Source organism: Poromitra crassiceps (genome assembly GCF_964638095.1).
Source record: "Poromitra crassiceps genome assembly, chromosome: 7".
Lineage (NCBI taxonomy): Eukaryota > Metazoa > Chordata > Actinopteri > Beryciformes > Melamphaidae > Poromitra > Poromitra crassiceps.
In genome coordinates, this window is record NC_139628.1 from 2,028,523 (window position 1) to 2,049,118 (window position 20,596).

Sequence of the window (20,596 nt, forward strand, 5' to 3'; positions counted from 1 at the left end):
ACGAATGTTTTTCTTGTTCTATTCTCAGTTGACTGCAATCTATGTTTCATATGGCGATCTTATATGAATGGTGAGTGACTCCAGAGAGCCGATTATATGGGTCTGTCATGGATTTTGATCTTATCCTCTGAAGCTAACCTGGTCGGGACCAGGTTAGCTTTGCAGCGTGAGTTGCCATGGTCATTGAACTAGGTTAGAAGTTAACTTGCTTTGTAGTACGGCTAAACCAGGTTTAAACCCAAACTTATCAGGATCAACCTAAATCTTGCTTTGTAGTACAGGCCTCAGTTGTTGTTTTGTATTTCAGTAGCTGTAGTAAAATGTGTTGTACATTTACGCACCATAAATATTGAGTCCAGGTCTGTTTGAAGCTCATGGACAGACTGACCACTGGGAACCTCTGGCCTCCCCTGGTGGACTCTGGAGAACACATGATTAGGTTATATAATGTCACACACACACACACACACACACACACACACACACACACACACACACACACACACACACACAGTGAAGTCCACTGTAAATTAGGGATGCACAATATGGATTTTTTTCAGCCGATACGATAACCGATAAATATCTGCTCTTCCTGGCCGATAACTGATTCGATGTCAAAATTAAGCCTAAATGCCTGTTATTACTACTCCAAGAGTTAGGAGGCGCTGTGCACTGCAGGCACAGCGTATGGGATGAACCATATGTCAGAGGTGAGAAAAGCTTGCTCAGCCTATTCTGCCCTACAAATCCTAACCGCAGTAACTACTCTAACAATGAAACTGAGAAAAATGCATTTACAGTGTTTTGACTGTCCAGCCAAATGAGTTATAGGTTGAAAAGTGATAATGTGCTTATTAAATATGTATACATTAAGTGTTTTTTATGGCAAAAAACATGATCAATTACTTGACCTATGACCCCAAAAATGCAGATACTGCACTCTGTGCATTAACTTAAACAGATATATATAGGTATTACAAATCCAAAGTGCAGTAACTACAATCTAGTGTCCTTTTCCTGTCTTGTTTTTCATGAGAAAATCGGAATCTGTTTTGATTTCGATACCACATTATATATACCTATTTAAATGTTTTATTGTTTACATGTTTAAATACTGTAGATGAGTAACAGAGAAATTCAGGGAATCCTGATTGGATTGTATAACTACAGTTAACTACAGTGAGAAGAACAAACATTATGCCTTGGCGATTATCATGATGTGAGAGGTGTACAAGCACTGAAGCCTTCAGGAAGCAGAAAAGTTACTATAGGCTTATATTTCCTTAACATGTATTGAATCTTTGCATTTCAAAGCAAATTCCACTATTATTTCCCCCCAGGATTGTGGCATTATGAGTGATTGATATGTTGGGCTTTGTTATGGAAAGAGCAGGAAAATTGCAGTAACTACAAAATCCAAGCAAAAACCAATGCGAACCACATTAACTATCTCTGTTTAACTCATTCACCGCCAGTTTAGGACTGCCAATATTTAGCACAGGCCAAAGATTTTCATAATTGTTGGTCATCTTTCAAGACCCACAGTAAATTATCTATTAGCACCAGAGTGATTTGCAATACCTCAAAATGAAGATGTACGTCTCTGGGTTCACCAGGAAAAAAAAAGTGAGCTTTTAGGATGTTCTGTACTCTACTTATAGCCATTTATATACACCCTGTTTTCCCCCAAAAGGTCTCCCTGAGAAAATAAACAGGAGAAAAGGCAATTTTTGTAAAAGGGCACAATCTCAGGCAGAACTCACTCTCAATTATTTTATTTTGAACTGTATTGACATCAGACATGTAAATATTAGGACACAAATGACAAAAAAAAAAATATATATATATATATATATATACACACACATAAAGTGCTTTTTTTTTTACATTCAACAATACAGTTTACTCGGTGTGAGTGAGTGTGCAGACAGACAGACAGACAGACAGACAGACAGACAGACAGACAGACACACACACACACACACACACACACACACACGATCCCCCTTTTAGATTTCTAACCCCACATAGGATAAGCAATAACCACGCCCTGTGGCGCTGGGATTGGCCAGGAGCAACACTGGAGGGCACGCAGCCCAGCGATTTCATGAACCAACTGAATAGCTCTTGAGAAAGGACAGCGGGCTGCTGTGACTGCCGCTTCTGCCTTGTGTGTTTATTTTGTTTTGTTCTGGTCCACCAGTCCTCGTCCATGTCTCCCTGTCATATCCTCCCTGCTATCTGATCGTTCCCGTTTTCCCCTCGGCTATTCAACACGTCCTCACCGCCCTCGCAAACTGATCGATCATTTCCTCATTCCTCCGATGATCAAACACATCTCTTGATTACTTTCTCCCGTTTTCTCCCGGCTGGCACAGAGGAAGGCGACTCCAGCTCGTGCAGCGCGCCGAAGCGCGTTTCAATGGTGTTTCTCCTGTCTGCACAAGGAAGCGTTACCCGTTTTCTGCTTTTCCTCTTGCTCAATTTCAAAACAACAGCTGCGTTATGTGTTTGTTCACGTGTTGTCTTAGATGCTATGGGACCTGATACTATGTCAGAGGCTGTGGAAGTGTTTGAACTACGCCCTACAGTAATAAAAACAAAAACACGTCAAACACGTCATTGGCGGGGAGGGCTATTTCTGATAACACGTCAAAGACGTCATTGGCGGTGAATGAGTTAAAGGCCCATTCCGTCAATTGTCACTATTACTGATGCCGGTGGCCGTTAGTGTAACTGCAGGCAGCGTGTGAACGAGCTGACGGGCGGGCACCATACTCGCACGCGCACAAGCAGTTGCCTGGCAACAGCAGAGCTGTTGGTTGCTTTGTAACGTTAACTCATAAAAGTCACTTGAAAACGGCAACCTGGACAATTTATCGGTCAGATCAGCCTCGAGATGCCCAGGAAGGATTCTGGATGAATTAGGGGATGTTATTGTGGCATGTTTGGCCGTGTTTTGGCTTGCGTTGGCTGCGGGGAAGTGGATACTCACGTTAGCACAAGCCAGGAAATAGCCTGCTCCCCCTGTATGTACGGTACCGTGTAATGCCTGGAGTTGACCAAAGTGAACAATCAAACAATGTTTCATAAGCATAACAGTAACGTTAGGCATATTTACGACTGTTAAATTCATTATCCACACAAGACGGTAATGTTATTAGTGGGGCTGGTGGTAATTTCTATAAATGTAAATTAATATTAGTTAGCCGCGATTAGCATCAAGCTAACGTTACTATGTGCAGTCCCACTGCAGCTAACTGCAGTCAGAGCCTGCTGGCTGCGGGGAAGTGGATACTCACGTTAGCACAAGCCAGGAAATAGCCTGCTCCCCCTGTATGTACGGTACCGTGTAATGCCCGGAGTTGACCAAAGTGAACAATCAAACAATATTTCATAAGCATAACAGTAACGTTAGGCATATTTACGACTGTTAAATTCATTATCCACACAAGACGGTAATGTTATTAGTGGGGCTGGTGGTAATTTCTATAAATGTAAATTAATATTAGTTAGCCGCGATTAGCATCAAGCTAACGTTACTATGTGCAGTCCCACTGCAGCTAACTGCAGTCAGAGCCTGCTGGCTGCGGGGAAGTGGATACTCACGTTAGCACAAGCCAGGAAATAGCCTGCTCCCCCTGTATGTACGGTACCGTGTAATGCCTGGAGTTGACCAAACTGAACAGTCAAACAATGTACCGTAAGCATAACAGACAGTAGGCTAATGTTAGGCATATTTCCGACTGTTAGATTCATTATCAACACAAGACAGTAACGTTATTAGTGGGGCTGGTGGTAATTTCTATAAATATAGCTAAATCTATTAGCATCAAGCTAACGTTATGGTTCTAATAGGCACTCACCACCACAGCTAACTGCAAAAACAATAATGTTCCATGACCATAAGCATAACGGTAGTAACGTTAGGGTTGCATTACTTCACACAAGACGGTAATGTTAGCAGAGTGTCTGACCAGGTGGCCAGATACTTGTACTACGGAGTGACAGTAAAAATCTTGAATCTTGAAAATCCATTAGCAAGCAGCTAACGTTATCTGGTCAAAACCACATTACAGTAGCTACAAGCAGCAAGTTTCCTTCATGAACCGAAAACACAGTCCTGACTCTAGTTTCCCCCCGATGTCGGTCACATTGCTGCTGTCTGGCCAGACAGGCTTCAAATATTTATTTATTTATTTAGTGTGGACTTTTTCTGGACTGTGTTGTTGTTTCATTTTGCTAGCAGCTAGCGACGAACGTAACGTTAGCCATTTCCTGTTAGCCGTCTTCTTCGTTTACGCCGGAGCCAGGACAAGAGGGAGGCTCGTGAACGCGTGAGATGTCACATCCTCTAGCTGCGGCGGGAAATGCTAACCCCTTCGAAACTGCGGTTTTCCATGTATCTTCTGAACGGCTGGTCGGAGAGAAACGCCCCTGGTCGCCATTTTTAAGTTACGTCAAGGCGCATTCACTTATTGCCAATAAAAAACACTCTGTGCACATTTATTTCTCGCCAGAACCGACGGAATGGGCCTTTAAGTCCAGCTGAAGCCCTGGGACACCAAATCAAACTGCAGTAAGCGTAGTTACTGCAGTTTTGGTACTCTGTATATAGTATACAGAGTATAATATAGAGCAAGACTGAACTTAGAAAATGTGTCACATGATAAAACAGATTTAATTCTCAATTTCATTAATAACTCAATTTTTACCAAAATTGTAGTTACTGCGGTTTGGATTTGCAGGGCAGTATTGTTGTTGGTCATTTGCCAGCTCAAGGAAGCAGGGATAACAGCTGCTGTGGCCCGGATCGGTTCTTGAACTTTTGTGTCTGTAAATAAACCTTGTTACAACTTACTCTCTAGTAAATTGACTTATTTAAGGGTTAAACGGAACTCCTCAGCACAGTTTGGTACTTGAAACCTTGGGTCGAGGGGGGAAGTAGTGATATAGTCGAGTTGACTTTTGTTTCTTGTCGGACTGATTTTCCTGTGGAGCGCGCAGATCAACAACAAATACACGGGACAGAAGCCAACAAGAAACGGACTTCAACCAAAGGCAAGTAGTCATTTGATTATTGCAGAGGCAAAAGTCTAAGTTGTTGTGTGTTAAATGTGCCCAATAATTGGCTAGTTGCCGAATTAGGAGTATTAACTCATTGAGTGCCAGCCACTTTTGGAGAACGGACGCTCCCAGTGCCAGAGTTTCAGAGCTTTTTTCAGTGATTTCTCGAGGCCCACAGAATATTGTGTGATATTACTATGTAAACACTGAACACGCAAAAAGAACGATGAGACTCTTTTCTATCATCAGCAAAAACAGGTTTATTGATATCATTTTCCGTTCTTTAGTTATCAGCCGGAGAAGATAGCTTGATTTAACCAAAAAGAGCCGTTTTTTTCTAGAAGCTGAGATAATGGCCCTTTTGTGAAATTAAACATTTCAAACACATCACTGACTCTGAAGCTAATTTTCTGATGTAGTCACACCTCAAAAATAATTTCCTTCAATAAAACAGTGAAGGCCAGGGAATTTTGTTTGGCAGAATAATATTTTTAGCTGCAACCAGCAGCGCTGGCCCCTGCGTGCGCTGCTGGTTGCAGCTTCTTGCTGGTCTTGATTTGCTGCTGGTGGGCATCGGATATTCTGGCTTGCGTTTGCCAATCCTGTCCTGCTGTCTGGGTCTGTCTGGGTGTTGTGTGCTGCTCTGCGTGCCCCCCCCCCCCTCCCACCCCTCAACTGCACACTCCTCCTCCGTATGGGAGTGTCTCTCTGCTGAGTTTGCTGTGCACAGTGAAGGGTGCGCGACATCCAGCTTTTTTACAGCGTTCCGCGTGTGTTTGTCACCGGCTTCCAGTTGAGAATAATAACAACTCCACGGCTGATCATGCGGATGGGCTGTCGCAGCGGACATGGAGGAGCTCAATTGTGGGAGCAGATTGGCTGCTGCAGGCACATCTAACGTTAAAACGCTTCATGCATATCGATGCATATGGATGCGATGCGATTTCCGTTTCCCCAACGACTTATTCTCTGTTTTTCTCTGCCTTTCTGTTAACCTGGAGAGCACTGTCGCCACCTAAGGGTTCTGTAAAATAGGTTATAGACCTCCAATAGCTACAATAGTTGTACAGGAGATGCGGAAGGCTTTGATCGACGTCCCACCGTCAAAAACGCATTGGACGTCGAAAGACGTGCTTGGCACTCTACGTCACTATTTAATTGGACGTCGAAAGACGTCCATGGCACTCAATGAGTTAAGAGAAAATACCGTGAAGGGCTAAAGAGACGCTATGTGGTTTGTTATTGTGAATATGGTGACGTTATAAGTTAGCTGAGTTTGGTAACTACTATATTATTGATGCAACAGGTAATCTGCTTCGTATTGTGTAAGCCTACTGAGAGAGAGATAAATAGCGCTAACTAAGAAAAGCATAAGGAGAGTTGTCTCCAGAGAGGAGAGTTGTCTCCAGAGAGATGTTGGCTGTGAGGCTCTCTTGTTTCATGGAAGGCTAGTTAGCAGTGGCTATTCAAGCTATGCGTTAAAAGGAGGTTTGCACATGATAACAGCTATAGCCTCATTGGAGATTAGTTTTGAGCTCTAAAGTCGCCAGATCTCCCCCGGTTGGGACAAAGAAAGCGATATATAAATCAGTAAGGAATAAGACATATGTTTAACATACAGTAACGGAATGGAGCGCAATATGGAAGCGCTTGGGCAAATGATGTGAAGTGTGCATTAGGCTGGTTGGTGTTACAGTTTTGATTGTCAAATTAACCTGCTGTCACTTTCAGCACCTTGGACAGCGCCGTGGCTGCGCGCAGCTGGGACATCAGTGTGTCAGGGCTCATAATGGCCTGATTCACAGCACCTGGCGGATGCCACTTGAGAGAAAGACACTCGCCACACATGAACTTTGTTCCACCTCCCTTTTCCCCTAATTTTAGAATTGTAAACTAATAGGAAATAAAAGAAACAATGTTTTATATGCAAGATCCGACTCCTCTTAATATCCGCACTTCACATTTGGTGCCGAAAACCCGAGAAGAATCAAAGACAAAAAAGGATTAATGAAAGTTGAAGACGTGGATACCAGGACAAATCAACAATGTCGAACCTGCAAAGACAGAAGAAATTAAGGGGAGCAGTACGAACTGCTACGACAAGACTCTTAAACAACAAACAAGATCAGGAGGTTGGTAAAGAAAATCCCAGCACGGATCTGTTGGAAGAATACCTGGAACAACTGACGGTGAGAGAGGCAACTTTACTGGAAAGTGACCGTGAAATTGAAGCGGAAACACAAGTGGATGATTTGGAAGAGGAGATCACCACAACCTTTGAATACCTGGACGGAATTACATGGAGAAAAACCAGGATAAAGCGCATCCTAAGGAAAAATGCGGAGGACAAGGAGAGCACAACTTCAACCACTTCCTCTCGACATTCAAACAGTGAGGTGAGAAGACAAGCAGTCAAGTTGCCTAAACTAGTCATTGAGAAGTTTTCTGGAGATGTCAGCCAATAGCAAAGTTTCTGGAGCCAGTTTGAGATGGCTGTTGACAATAATGCAAGTCTAACCAAGTCTGATCAATTTACATATTTGAAATAATTTCTATATGGCACAGCAGCTAATGTAGTTGCGGGACTTGCGTTATCAGACGAAAATTATGACAATGCAAAAAAGATGCTTCTCAGCCGATTTGGGCGTAAAGATCTTATTATAAATGCACATATGAACAAACGGTTAAATCTGACTCCAGTTAAAAGGGCCTGTGATGTAGCAGCTTTACGCAGACTATATGATGACATCGAGATTCAAGTGCGCAGCTTAGACTCAATGGGAGTAGTCTCAGACACTTATGGCAACTTGCTCTGCCCAATCCTCATGAAAATTATACCAGAAGAAATGGCTTTGCAGTTCACCCGTCAAAACAGTAGTGAACAAGAAGAACACACGTCCAGCTGTGTAAAAGACCTGATGATGTATTTTCAAAAGGAAGTTGAAAGTCGTGAAAGGACAGCCAATCTCACCCAAAGTGTGCAACAACCCGGTAAAGAAAAGCAATGGGAAAAATCCTATGTGGAGAAAAGAGTACCGGAAAAAAGGAGATCTTACCCAGCCTCTACAGCCTCATTTTACGCTGCCAGCGTCAGAGATGAGCCGAAGTGCATATTCTGTGGAGGAAACCATCATAGATCTAAGAACTGTACAGAATTGACTCTTGAACTGAGGAGAGAAAAACTAAGAAAAGAAGGCAAGTGTTTTGCGTGTTTGGGAAGCCGACATATAATATAGCGCACAATTGCAAGACGCAGGAAATTTAAGGTGAAGAATGTGGACGTAGACACCACAAAGTAGTCTGCCCTCAATTAGCCAGTCAACAAGGATCACACACAGAAGGGAGACAGGAAAATGCACAGCAGACTGCCCGAAATCCCCCTACAGACACAGTGATCGCAAGCGCAGCTCCCAGTAATTCTATGAGCAGTACAGTATTACTCCAGACAGCTACCGTTTGGATAGACACGCCCACTCAAAGTCAGGTGGCTAGATGTCTTTTAGATGGAGGTAGCTCACGGAGTTTTATTCGAGAAGACATCTCCAGAGCACTTAACCTGCCAGTGATAGGTAAAGAAACACTGAATGTGTTTGTATTTGGCTCCAAAACCCCCCAAAGAATGACCTGCAAGTAAGTGAAGGTGCGTTTAAGGAACCTCAGAAATAATCAGAATATCGAAGTTCAGCTACTTGAGACGCCCAAAGTGAGCTCTTCAATCATTAAAATGGCAAGTGAATCGATAAGAAAGGATTTGGAGTCCAAAGGCATGCCTGTTGCAGATGTTCATGTGAGAGGAATGGAGTCAGAAGAACTGGGAGTCCTAATTGGAGGAGACCAGTACTGGAAAATTGTCACTGGCAAAATTGAAAAACTGGAAAATGGACTAGTCGCACTAGAAAGTGTGTTTGGATGGTTGGTGCAAGGAGAGGTCACCACACTGAACATTGTCACCGAAGCTGTTGACGTTGAATCGCTGCACGTCTGTGTTGAGCAAGATCAAGCACTCTCCAACCAGTTGCGCAGCTTCTGGGAATTAGAATCACTCGGAATATGTAAAGAAGAATTACATCCCGAGACGAAACAGCTCTGAAAAGATTTGAAGAAACTGTGAAGTTTGCTGACGGCAGATATGAAGTCCGACTGCCCTGGAAAAATCAGCATGTATCTATATCTCCAAATTATTATTACAGCAAAAAACAGATTTGATAATCTAATGAGAAGGCTAAAAAATAACCCAACTCTTTTTGACAGGTATGATGAAGTTATTCAAAACTATTTAAAAGAAGACATAGTGGAAATGGTAAATGATAATGAGACAAACGGCCCAGTGTATTATTTACCACATCATCCAGTCATAAAGGAAGAAAGAGCTACAACGAAATTAAGAGTTGTATTTGATGCCTCCTCTCATGAAAAAAATAGCTGCTCATTAAACGAGTGTCTACTTATAGGTCCCAATTTAAATCCTGACCTTTTGAGCGTCCTGATTAAATTCAGAAAATATCCAATAGCTTTAATGGCAGATATTAAGTCAGCCTTTCTGCAAATCTCCCTGGACAAAGGTGACAGAGAGGCACTGCGATTTCTATGGACAGATGACAAGCTGATGTCACAAACGGAGATCAAGGTAAAAACACTCAGGATGACAAGAGTCCCGTTTGGAGTGTCATCAAGCCCCTTTCTGCTGGCGGCTACTGTACGACACCATCTAAAACAGCATGAAGAAGAAAATTCCAAAATTGTACAAACATTAAGAGAAAGTCTTTATGTTGATGATTTTATAAGTGGAGCCGACAACAGTGAAGCAGCAGCGGAGCTGTGCGTAAAGGCCAGGGAAATATTGGCGAGTGCGGGAATGGATCTTTGTAAGTGGAAAACAAACAGTCCTGAACTACAACAAGAATGGTCACAGGAACGACAAGAAAAGGTGAAGGATTCCACTCCATTAAAAGTTCTAGGCCTCGTCTGGAAAAGTGAAACGGATGATTTCGTATTTGAAATGACTGATGTGATAAATCACGTGAAGGACAAACAACTCACAAAAAGAGGAGTGCTCCAAACAGTATCAAGAATATTTGATCCCATTGGCTTCTTGTCTCCATTTATTATCAGAGCAAAAATCATGTTTCAAGAAATGTGGGAAAGAGGCTTGGACTGGGATGAAGAGCTTGTTGGAAAGAGTGGTGCGAGGAATTGCAAAATGTGAGTGAAGTGTCCATCAACAGACGTTATGACAAACAGTTTGATCAAAATGAAGATTCCCAAGAAATGCAAGAAATTCATGTGTTTTGTGACGCTAGTGAACGAGCCTACTGTGCCGCTGCGTATTTACGCACAACCAAACCAGATGGAACAGGCACTGTGAGTTTAATCTCTGCCGAAACTAAAGTGGCTCCACTAAAAAGAGTGACTTTGCCCCGACTGGAACTGTTGGGAGCCCTCATCGGTGCCAGACTTGGTAATTATCTGAGCAAGATCTTGGATCTGAACAATGTAAAGTGTCATTTCTGGACTGATTCGATGATCACCATTCATTGGATCAAGAGCACAGCAAAGCAGTGGAAGCCGTTTGTGGCTAACAGAGTAGCGGAGATTCAGAGTCTCACACTGCCAGAGAACTGGAGACATTGCAAGGGAATAGAAAATCCTGCAGATCACGGAACCCGTGGACTCAGTTCAGAGACACTTGCATTACGTCATTTGGCAGACGCTTTTATCCAAAGCGACTTACAATAACACACTTTTTGTCAGCAATAGAGCAATCAACTATGGAGCACAGTCTATGACAACTACAAATCCTGAAGGAACAGTGGTACGAGTTTTAGTTTAGGATTTTTTTTTTTTAATAAAGAGAGAGAAAGAAGAGAGAGAAAGAAGTTAGATCAAGAAGGGCCCAGGTGGAGCCTGAAAAGGTGAGTCTTTAGTCTTTTCCGAAAGATTGGCAGTGATTCAGCAGTCCTGACCGAAGGTGGCAGCTGGTTCCACCATTGGGGTGCAAATGACAAGCTGTGGTGGAATGGACCGAGTTGGTTAAAATCAGCCGACGTAACATTTGCAGAAGAAATGAACACGCCTCTACCAACTGGTGAGTGTATCACTCAAAATCAAATAACAGAAGATGGAGAGGATGTTTGTTTAGTAATTGAGCCCATTCTAACAATGAACAATTATAGCAGTTTAAACAAGTTGCTTAGAGTAACTGCATGGGCAAAGAGATTTGTGTACAATTTGCGCAACACAGAAAAACAACGAGGAGAGCTCTGCGCTCAGGAGATTGAAGCAGCAGAGAAATACTGGATTAGGCTGACACAAATGAAATGTTTCTCCAAGGAAATGAGACGACTGGAAACAAAAGGGGAATTGGATAGAACATCAAAAATTCTCACCTTGAAACCCTTTTTGGATGAAGAAAAAATCATGCGAGTCGGAGGCAGGCTGCAAAAAGCAAACTGGGCTTATGGCCAAAAACATCCGTGGATTCTGCCATCAGAGGACAAGTTCTCAGAGTTGTTGATAAAAAGGTCCCATGATGACGTCATGCACTCTGGTTTACAGGACACTTTGACCCAAGTCAGAGAAAGGTATTGGCTTGTAAGAGGTAGACAAACCACAAATAAATTTATAGAAAAATGTTTGATATGTCGCAAAAGTAAAGTTAAGGCTGGCCAACAACCCTTTGCACCATTGCCACGTGAAGCCCAGCCATTTGGGTAGTGGGTGTAGATTTTGCTGGTCCCTTACTTGTTAAACCAAACAGACAGAAAACTTATATCGCCCTGTTTACATGTGCGGTTACTCGAGCTGTCCATCTGGAGTTAGTTTCTGATTTATCCACAGATACGTTTCTGCTGTCATTCCGGAGATTTATTGCAAGAAGAGGAATCTGCACTACCATCTATTCCGACAATGCAAAAACATTTAAGCGAGCAGAACAGGATTTAAAGGAAATGTGGAATGTGATGAAGGGAGAACAAATGAAAAGTTTCTTTTCTGGAAGAAAAATCACATGGAAATACATAGTGGAAAGAGCTGCATGGTGGGGCGGGATGTGGGAACGTCTTGTCCGCTTTGTCAAAACCTGCATCAGAAAGGTCCTTGGAAAGGCCTATCTGACATATGAAGAAATGCAAACTTTGGTAACAGAAGTGGAAGCAGTAATCAATTCAAGGCCGCTTACTTATTTGCATACTGACTCTCAGGACCCATCACCGCTCACCCCAGCTCATTTCCTGATTGGACAAAGAATAACCACCTTACCCTCGCCTCCTGTTCAGTTTACCGACACCAGGAAGGTGGATGGAGAGCAACTGACGAAACGTTGGAACTACCGCCGCAAACTGGTGGGTGAGTTTTGGAACAGATGGAAAAGAGAATATCTGATGGAGCTGCGTTCCGCTCACTGTACCAGAAATGTGAAATCAACTTCATTCAAGGTCGGTGATTTCGTTCTAGTTCATGATGAGAGGTTACCACGACATATGTGGAGGATGGGTCGAGTGGATGAAGTGTTCCAAGGTCGTGATGGAAAAGAGCATGCTCCATTCGTTTACCTTTTAATAGTATTCTGAGAAGACCTATTCAACTGCTCTATCATATGGAATTGGAGTGATGAACGTGTTAATTGTTCATCGGCCCGGAGTTTGTTACAGTTTTGATTGTCAAATTAACCTGCTGTCACTTTCAGCACCTTGGACAGCGCTGAGGCTGCGCGCAGCTGGGACATCAGTGCATCAGGTATGGAACTACATTTCTATCAGAAGTCGGGAGCTCAATCAAACACAAGCACGACCGTATTATATTGTTTCACACGCGCAAATACATACTCACACTCGCGCAATCTGACATCCCGCGCGCACAAAGACTGCATGAGCGAGGACAGAAAAGCACAGCGCGTATTTTGCTGAGCTCTGCGCGCGCAGACCCTCTCTCTCTCCGCCCCCGTGGTCGAGTTCTACTCGCTCGCATTGGAGTAAACTCCAAAGCGAGCACGCAGACTGCCGTTCGCTCCCCCCCCCCCCCCCCGGTTGTTTTCTACGCGCTCGCGTTGGACTTTTGACAATTGTGGGCGGAAACCAAGGCAGGCCTCTGGCCCTCTAATGATTGGCCACTTTCAACGCCGACCCACCCCCTTAAAAAGAAATAACTTTATTGCACCAAGGAGCCTTACACTGGTATCCAGAATACTTTGGCTATCAGGCTACCAGTTGAATCTAAATTTTCACAATCACAAACATGCCAGGGGGATTAATGGTTGATAATAATGACGACAAAAATAAAGAAAATTAATTGTTATCTTGTAAACACGGACCTGCTCCGGCCTTGATGACAGCTTCCATCACAGACAGGAAGCTTGGAGAGTCTGCGCATCATAATATGGTCAGAGAGCAACCGATTGAAGAGGGAGCTGGAGCAGCATTCATGGGGTACGCTAAGTGAACAAAATTATATTTGCGAGATGATGTTAGGTTGTTTTAACATTGCATATTGGTTTGCATGCAACTAATGTTAGGCTAGCTGTTGAAAACTGCTAACTTAATGTAGCTAACGTTAACGTTAGCTTAGCTAACGTTAGCCATATCTCTGCTCTCGGATAAGTTAGCTAACGTTATTTTAGCTCTATAACTGGCTGATGCAAGCCAGGTTGGTTGCTTGTTATGTTCATTTTCTATATGTAAGGTTATACTAACTGTGATGCCTCCTCCATCACAGCGTGTTTCAGAGAAAAGTGATCAGTCTGGTTCTGTAGCTATAAGTTTAGCTAACGTACCAACTCGCTTCCAAGCGGCTAACCTAACTTAATGTTAAACAACTAGCTAATGTTAAGTGTTGGTGTTTGTTTCAATCAGATTTCTTCCCATTGCCTATCAGCAAATAAGATGTTTACATGCATCTGTTTATGTGTTGGTTATTTGGGGTCTGACTCGCAACAGTAGCCTACTACTGTTTAGCCTTTCTGATACTATTGCATGGTTAAATCAATTATTCTTTATGGGGGTAAAAGTTGGTAGCCGCAGTGGTAAGTGGTACTTTGGAAATTTGGTTTGATAGTGTACTTGGTCTGAAAAGTTTGGGAACCTCTGCTAGACAACATGACTGGTTTACCTGCTGTATAACATTAGATACATAAGCTATATTTGGAACAACATATTGCATTCTGATGGATGTTTTTGTCATACCACTTCATTTAGCCTGTAACAATGATTACATGATGTTGAATTTATTATATTAATATTGAAAAAATTTAAGTATACATGATGTATGAAAATGTTCTTATAACACAGGTGATGGGTGAACAAACTATCTAACTAACAACATAAACACTTTCTCTGTCTTTGCTCGTCAGACCACTTGCCCGGTGCTCAGAGGGCAGACAGTCCAGTCGAATAACACAATTCAGGCTTATCATAATTATCAGGGATTCACAGAGGGCTGGAGGGCACGGCTTCCTCTCCAGCCAACACAGAGAGCAGTCAACAGGTACCAGCTGTGCCAGGCTGATATAAAGGTACATTGATAAATCATTATGTCGAGCAGCACAGCAAGAATAAAAACTGTAGTTATAAACAGGACAGAGGAAACTCTTGTGGAAATATTTTTTAGACAAATTCATGGATAGCCTACATGTTTTGGGGGCTGCTACAGATGACAGCCTGTGTCTGCTGCGGACCCCCCTCACCCACAGGGTACCACCCTTGCAGATCTCCTGTGCCCAGACATCTTTTATACCATCCAGCATAGCTCTGCTAAATTTAATATTTTTTATCAGCAGGGTTGGTGTGAAACACTTTGGGAGCAAACATTGTATTGTATTGTATTTTGTATTATGTATTGTATATATTTTGTCTGACTGCAACAGATGCAAAAATAATTTCCGAAAGGACAATAATAAATCTAATCTAATCTAATTTTCCAAGCTAATAAAGGGATCTATTGCTTGTAAGATGACATACCAATATTTAGTCATGTTACCAAGAGGTTGAAACACAGCCAATCAATCGTGTTGGTAGACAGGAAATCTATCAATACACTACCCGGACGCCCCTAAAATATAATCTATCTAATGTAATGTAATTTCACACAACTTTTATTTTTGGCCATCCAGATCATTTTTGTGCCCTTCATAGAAAGGAATTTGGGCACGTCTGTTGTAGGCAGTGTAACATGCATCTTCAACTGGTGAAACAATAATTGATGAAAATGTTAATATAGTCCATTGCACTCTGTTCATTGCATAAAAAACATAGGTTGATATATTCATCTAATGCTGAAAGCCAAAACCTTTTGGAAGAACTGATTACATCACATGATATGCTATAAATATGGAATGATGACTAAAAGTGGTATTTTACTGTCTTGTTAACTGTCAGGATATTCACGAGCCGGACATCGACTGGGGCGTTGACGTTGCAGCTGACTGGAGAAGATGGTGACGTTGCAGCTGACATGGTGTGCTGGTGGTCCCTGAATTTGACGGTCCATTGAAAGAACACCAGCTAGCAGAGGTTTAGTTGCTGATTGAGCAAAATGATGCAGACGCTGACACCAGGAACCTTTATGTCATGCTATGTCATGAATATGTGGAAGCTGCTTTGTCAGATGTTTGATGATTTGTTAAGCAAATGACCCATGTATAATTGTCAAAAACTTTCAAGGCCTTAATTTTCTCTTCCTCAAATTCAAAAAGTTTCAAGGACCCGTGGGCCCTGAGCCATTTCTAAGTGTATTTTTAATTTTAATTTTGAAACACTCAGACATTTAAGAGAACAAAAATGTCCCATTAAAACTGCAATTTTTGATCCAACTGCCATTACAACATACTGTAAATCATGCAGTCTATTATCTTGGGGTCCCATTCGGGACTCTTGAAACTATTTTACATCAGATAGTGTCATCTCTTGTTTGGCATATGAGGAAGTGTCATTTTGGTACAATACCCAACAATGACAGTAGGTGGCAGCAGGACTTCGCTGTCAGGACTGTCAGTGTGAGCTGATGTCAGGGTAAACAAGAGAAAGCATGCTATAGCCGGGCTGCGCAGTAAATGCTATGCTATGCTTCAGTTAGATTATAACATCTAGGGACAAACATTGCAAACTAGCTTAGGCTATAAATGTCAGGATATATAACAAATAATGTTTCCTGTGAATACTCTATGTTTATGTATCTGTCCCTATAGAAATAAACTTTTCAATCAATCAATTTCATCTGTTGAACCATCATTTGTTCCAAAAGGAATTAAATCGTAACGTTAATCAAAATGCCACAGAAACATTAGCTAATCAACACAGAGCTGCAAATATCGGTTCATCAGATAATTTCCCCTGTATAACACTTGACAACAATATGTCTGACTACGGATAAATCAGATGATGACGATATGTAATGGAACACAACACAGCTCAAGAATTTCACACGTGTTGTACATCGAGATGAGCATCTTGTAGCTATCTTGCAGATAGCTATTCCTTCAAGTTTAATGATCTCTTGTCTTCATTCACAGTATTGTCTAGCCAACAAATTATATTGTGTGATACTGTAGCTCTCACAAGCATATTGTACTCCTTTCTGTATACTTCTGTCTGATATTTGGAGCTGTTACTCTAGAAATTGGCCATTATTTATTTGGGAATGTCTCTCACCTCATATTGTTGTGAACGGCATTTTTTTTACGTGTGGCTTGCCTTCCATAGCAACTAACCAAGGGAGCAGGACTTAGCGAAGGGTGAATTGTAATGTCTAATGGCTCTCATGTATACAAATACAAATACATTTTTCCTATAAGTCAATGCAGCAGCCTAACGTCTTGTCTGTTCATTTAACTAACTTTTTTTTATCAGACAATGCAACGATGACACATCACCTGTCGCTGGATGTATATTAACCTGCTGGAACGACGACAGAACATGAACATTGCAAGTGGCAACTATCATAAATTGCTTTACTACAAACTGCCCTTAACCGTTGGCATGGTGATGGTCACATTACTGGGATCTGCAACACAGATTTGTTGATCCCAATTTTATTTGTTAGGGCAGTGGTTCTCAAATTGGGGTCAGGAGGCTCCCAGGGGGTCATTGAGGATGTTCTAGGGGTCCCCAGCAAAAAAGGGGAATACTGTATTCTTAGGTTTTGAGGAGGTAGGCTACTATTGGAATGGTACTTCAGATATTGCTAGCCTTTCAATCTAATTGGTATGCTTTTTAAGGCATAGTCACTTTAGATGAGTTCATACAGAATACATATCTAAATACTTTCTAACTACTGTAGCCTACTGGATGAATTAGAAACTGTAGCATGTGCTTAAGAAACTTTATAAGACTATAAAGATCAGACTGTCCAAGCTTCCTGTCTGTGATGGAAGCTGTCATCAAGGCCGGAGGAGGTCCGTGTTTACAAGATAACAATTAATTTTCTTTATTTTTGCCGTCATTATTATCAACCATTAATCCCCCTGGCATGTTTGTGATTGTGAAAATTTTGATTCAACTGGTAGCCTAATAGCCAAAGTATTCTGGATACCAGTGTAAGGCTGCTTGGTGCAATAAAGTTTTTTTTTTTTTTTTTAAGGGGGTGGGTCGGCGTTGAAAGTGGCCAATCATAGAGGGCCAGAGGCCTGCCTTGGTTTCCGCCCACAATTGTGGGGGGGGGGCAACAGCAGTCTGCGCACTCGCGTTGGAGTTTACTCCAATGCGAGCGTGTAGAACTTGACCACGGGGGCGGAGAGAGAGAGGGTCTGCGCGCGCAGAGCTCAGCAAAATACGCGCTGTGCTTTTCTGTCCTCGCTCGTGCAGTCTTTGTGCGCGCGGGATGTCAGATTGCGCGAGTGTGAGTATGTATTTGCGCGTGTGAAACAATATAATACGCTCGTGCTTATGTTTGATTGAGCTCTCGACTTCTGATAGAAATGTAAGCCCATAATCAGGGCTCATAATGGCCTGATTCACAGCATCTGGCAGAAGCCACTTGAGAGAAAGACACTCGCCACACATGAACTTTGTTCCACCTCCCTTTTCCCCTAATTTTAGAATGTAAACTAATAGGAAATAAAATAAACTATTTTTTATATGCAAGATCCGACTCCTCTTAACACGTTCACTGCCGTGGACGAGTTAACTCGTCAAAAAAAAACGACGGTTGACTGCCGTGGACGAGTTAACTCGTCAAAAAAAAAAAAAAAAAAAATTGACGGTGGGACGTAGATCTAACCTTTTTACATCTCCTATAAAAATATGGGAGCCACCGAACGTGTACAACCCATTCCACCGACCCACTAAGTGGCGACAGTGCTCTCCAGACTATTGAAAGCCGAGCCAAAACTGCAGGGAAAAGCGTGAGGAAGCCATTCTCATACTGTAGGCGAAAACGCTTTCGCGCTGGTGCACAACGGTGGCGCACAACGGTGGGGGGTTCCAAAAATAGACTGGGTACAACACACTTTGAAACACGCAGCATAAAGCCCAGAATCGCACAAAGCTTCATCAAAGCTCTCAACCGAAACCCCAAGAAACGAGCGAGCCCCATCCAGACTCGCCCGCGGCCCGACGAGCAGCAGCAGCAGCAGCAGACAGGCAGCAGAAACTCGCTTGTGACACACCCGCTGCAGCCACAGAGGGAGGAGGAGAACACACACGGAGGGAGGAGTTTGAAGGAGAGGGGGGTTTCCTGCTGTTATGGAGGAAATTACTGTTCAAAACTATTGTTTAGATGTCTGACGTCTTACTGATGCCAAAAATAAATGGTTAAAGTGACTGTTCTATCGAATTTCACAAAAAGCCATTTATCTGAGCTTAAATTTTCAGACGCTGAAACCATGCTGTATTCAACTGCTAATGCCTACATAACTACTAACTCTACAAACTAACTCTTTTAGACAGAGAAAGCACACATTCTATTAGTTCTTTTGAGATATTTTGTGTTCTCAAAATCCTAACAGAAAATAATCCTTGGCTCTTGAAAGATGAGCCAGAATCCTCAAAAAAAACCTTGGCAGAAGCTACCTACAGTAAAAAAAAACTGTTGGCAGTGAATGTGTTAATATCCGCACTTCACAGTTGGCAGCATTGGATGCTATATTGTGAAAGATCGCTTTTAGCTTGCAATTCTATTTAGTTGCTGGTATGAAAAACAATAGTTGCAGACCTGTTGCATGTGGCTCATTGTTGTCTACCGCGGTTGTTTGTCAAATCAGAAAAATGCATCGGCTATTGAGAGATCTCAATATGAGATTAGGGAATGACGTGAAGAATCATACCATATAGTTTAATCCCCATGCGTTAGAATTAGCTAAATTAGCTAGATTGGTCAGATCCATGAGTGGCTGCTGCTGTGATAGAAGCCGAGGTGTAATTAGCCTCGGCTGGGTCACCTGGGCGAGAGTGTATGATGTTGTGACACCCGAAACACCCAACGACCCCAGGTTACATCACTGATGATGTATCCCAGTTGCATTTAGAAGATGTAGTGTGTAATATGTCGGGTTAAAGCATATTGCACAGTGAAGCCTGGCCTCCCCCTTGCCAGGTGCATCTATCAGATGTAGACCCTATCAGCCCGGGGGGGGGGGGGGGGCGAAGCTCTTAGGGGTTTCCCCTCCATACCCCCAAAAAAAATCAAATTAAGGCCGGCGGCGAAGAAAAATTTGCCTTTTTTGCATGTTTGAATCTGTTTTAGCCATATTTAGTGGAATATCTCATTTTAAACACATCAATGTCTAAATAAATCAATCAAATCAAATCAAAATTATTGTCTATTGATTGAATTGCTCTCACACTCAGGCCTGGCCTGGCCTGGCATGCAAAAAAAAAAAAAAAAAAAAAAAATGGATGGGAGTGGGCCCGGGGTGGGCGCACCCTCTGCCCCGGTGTATGCTCCGCTACTGGATGTATGTAGGCTATGTACTAGCTATCACCGCATCAATAGTTTCTATCCTCAGCTCGGGCTTAATAATTAGGGAATTAATTTCTAAGCCAACAACTGATTCACGCAGGTTCTGTTGATAGAATATAATTTTCTGCTCTGCGAGGTTAAAAGGCTCTAGTCTGATAACTGGACGCCATAGCACTGGAAATAATAGTGCCTGTGTGCAGGTGGAAAAAGCTATTATAATATCGGGAAAATTGTAATTCTTGGGTCAGAGTGAATGGAATAAGTACTAAGTGTATGTGAATTTTGTTGTGTGGGAAGTGACATGGTTTGTGATTTGTGAAACATGTGAGGTCGGCTATTTTGAATGTAGTTCAAAAAGGGCATTGGGAAATGTAATCGTTGTGTGAATGGTGAGTAGGCCTTAAATTTGTATGTATGTGTGTGGGGCTGTGAGAATAATTAAGAAATACAAAATTGGCCATTTAAACTTGTGTAAAAATAGTATGCATGAATTGCTGTGTAATAACCTATTTGTGTGTCTTTCAGAAATGGAGTTCATTCGAAGTCAAATAATTCTGCCCATTCAGCAGATTATGAATCAACATGGATTCATTGCTCTGGAAGTGCTTACGGAGTGGTGTAATTGGACCAATGGCAGCTGGCC

The 20,596-nt window shown here is 42.3% G+C and overlaps 1 protein-coding gene across 1 annotated transcript in view; it reads right to left on the minus strand.

Annotated features, from left to right (window-relative positions):
- Window positions 1-20,596, minus strand: part of LOC310779227 (NLR family CARD domain-containing protein 3-like) — a 75,148-nt gene that overhangs the window by 37,675 nt on the left and 16,877 nt on the right. The window contains exon 2 of the mRNA XM_083639735.1: window positions 342-420. Coding sequence (XP_083495861.1) covers window positions 342-344 — 3 coding nt within the window. The 5' untranslated portion in view covers window positions 345-420. The remainder of the gene's footprint in view (window positions 1-341; window positions 421-20,596) is intronic.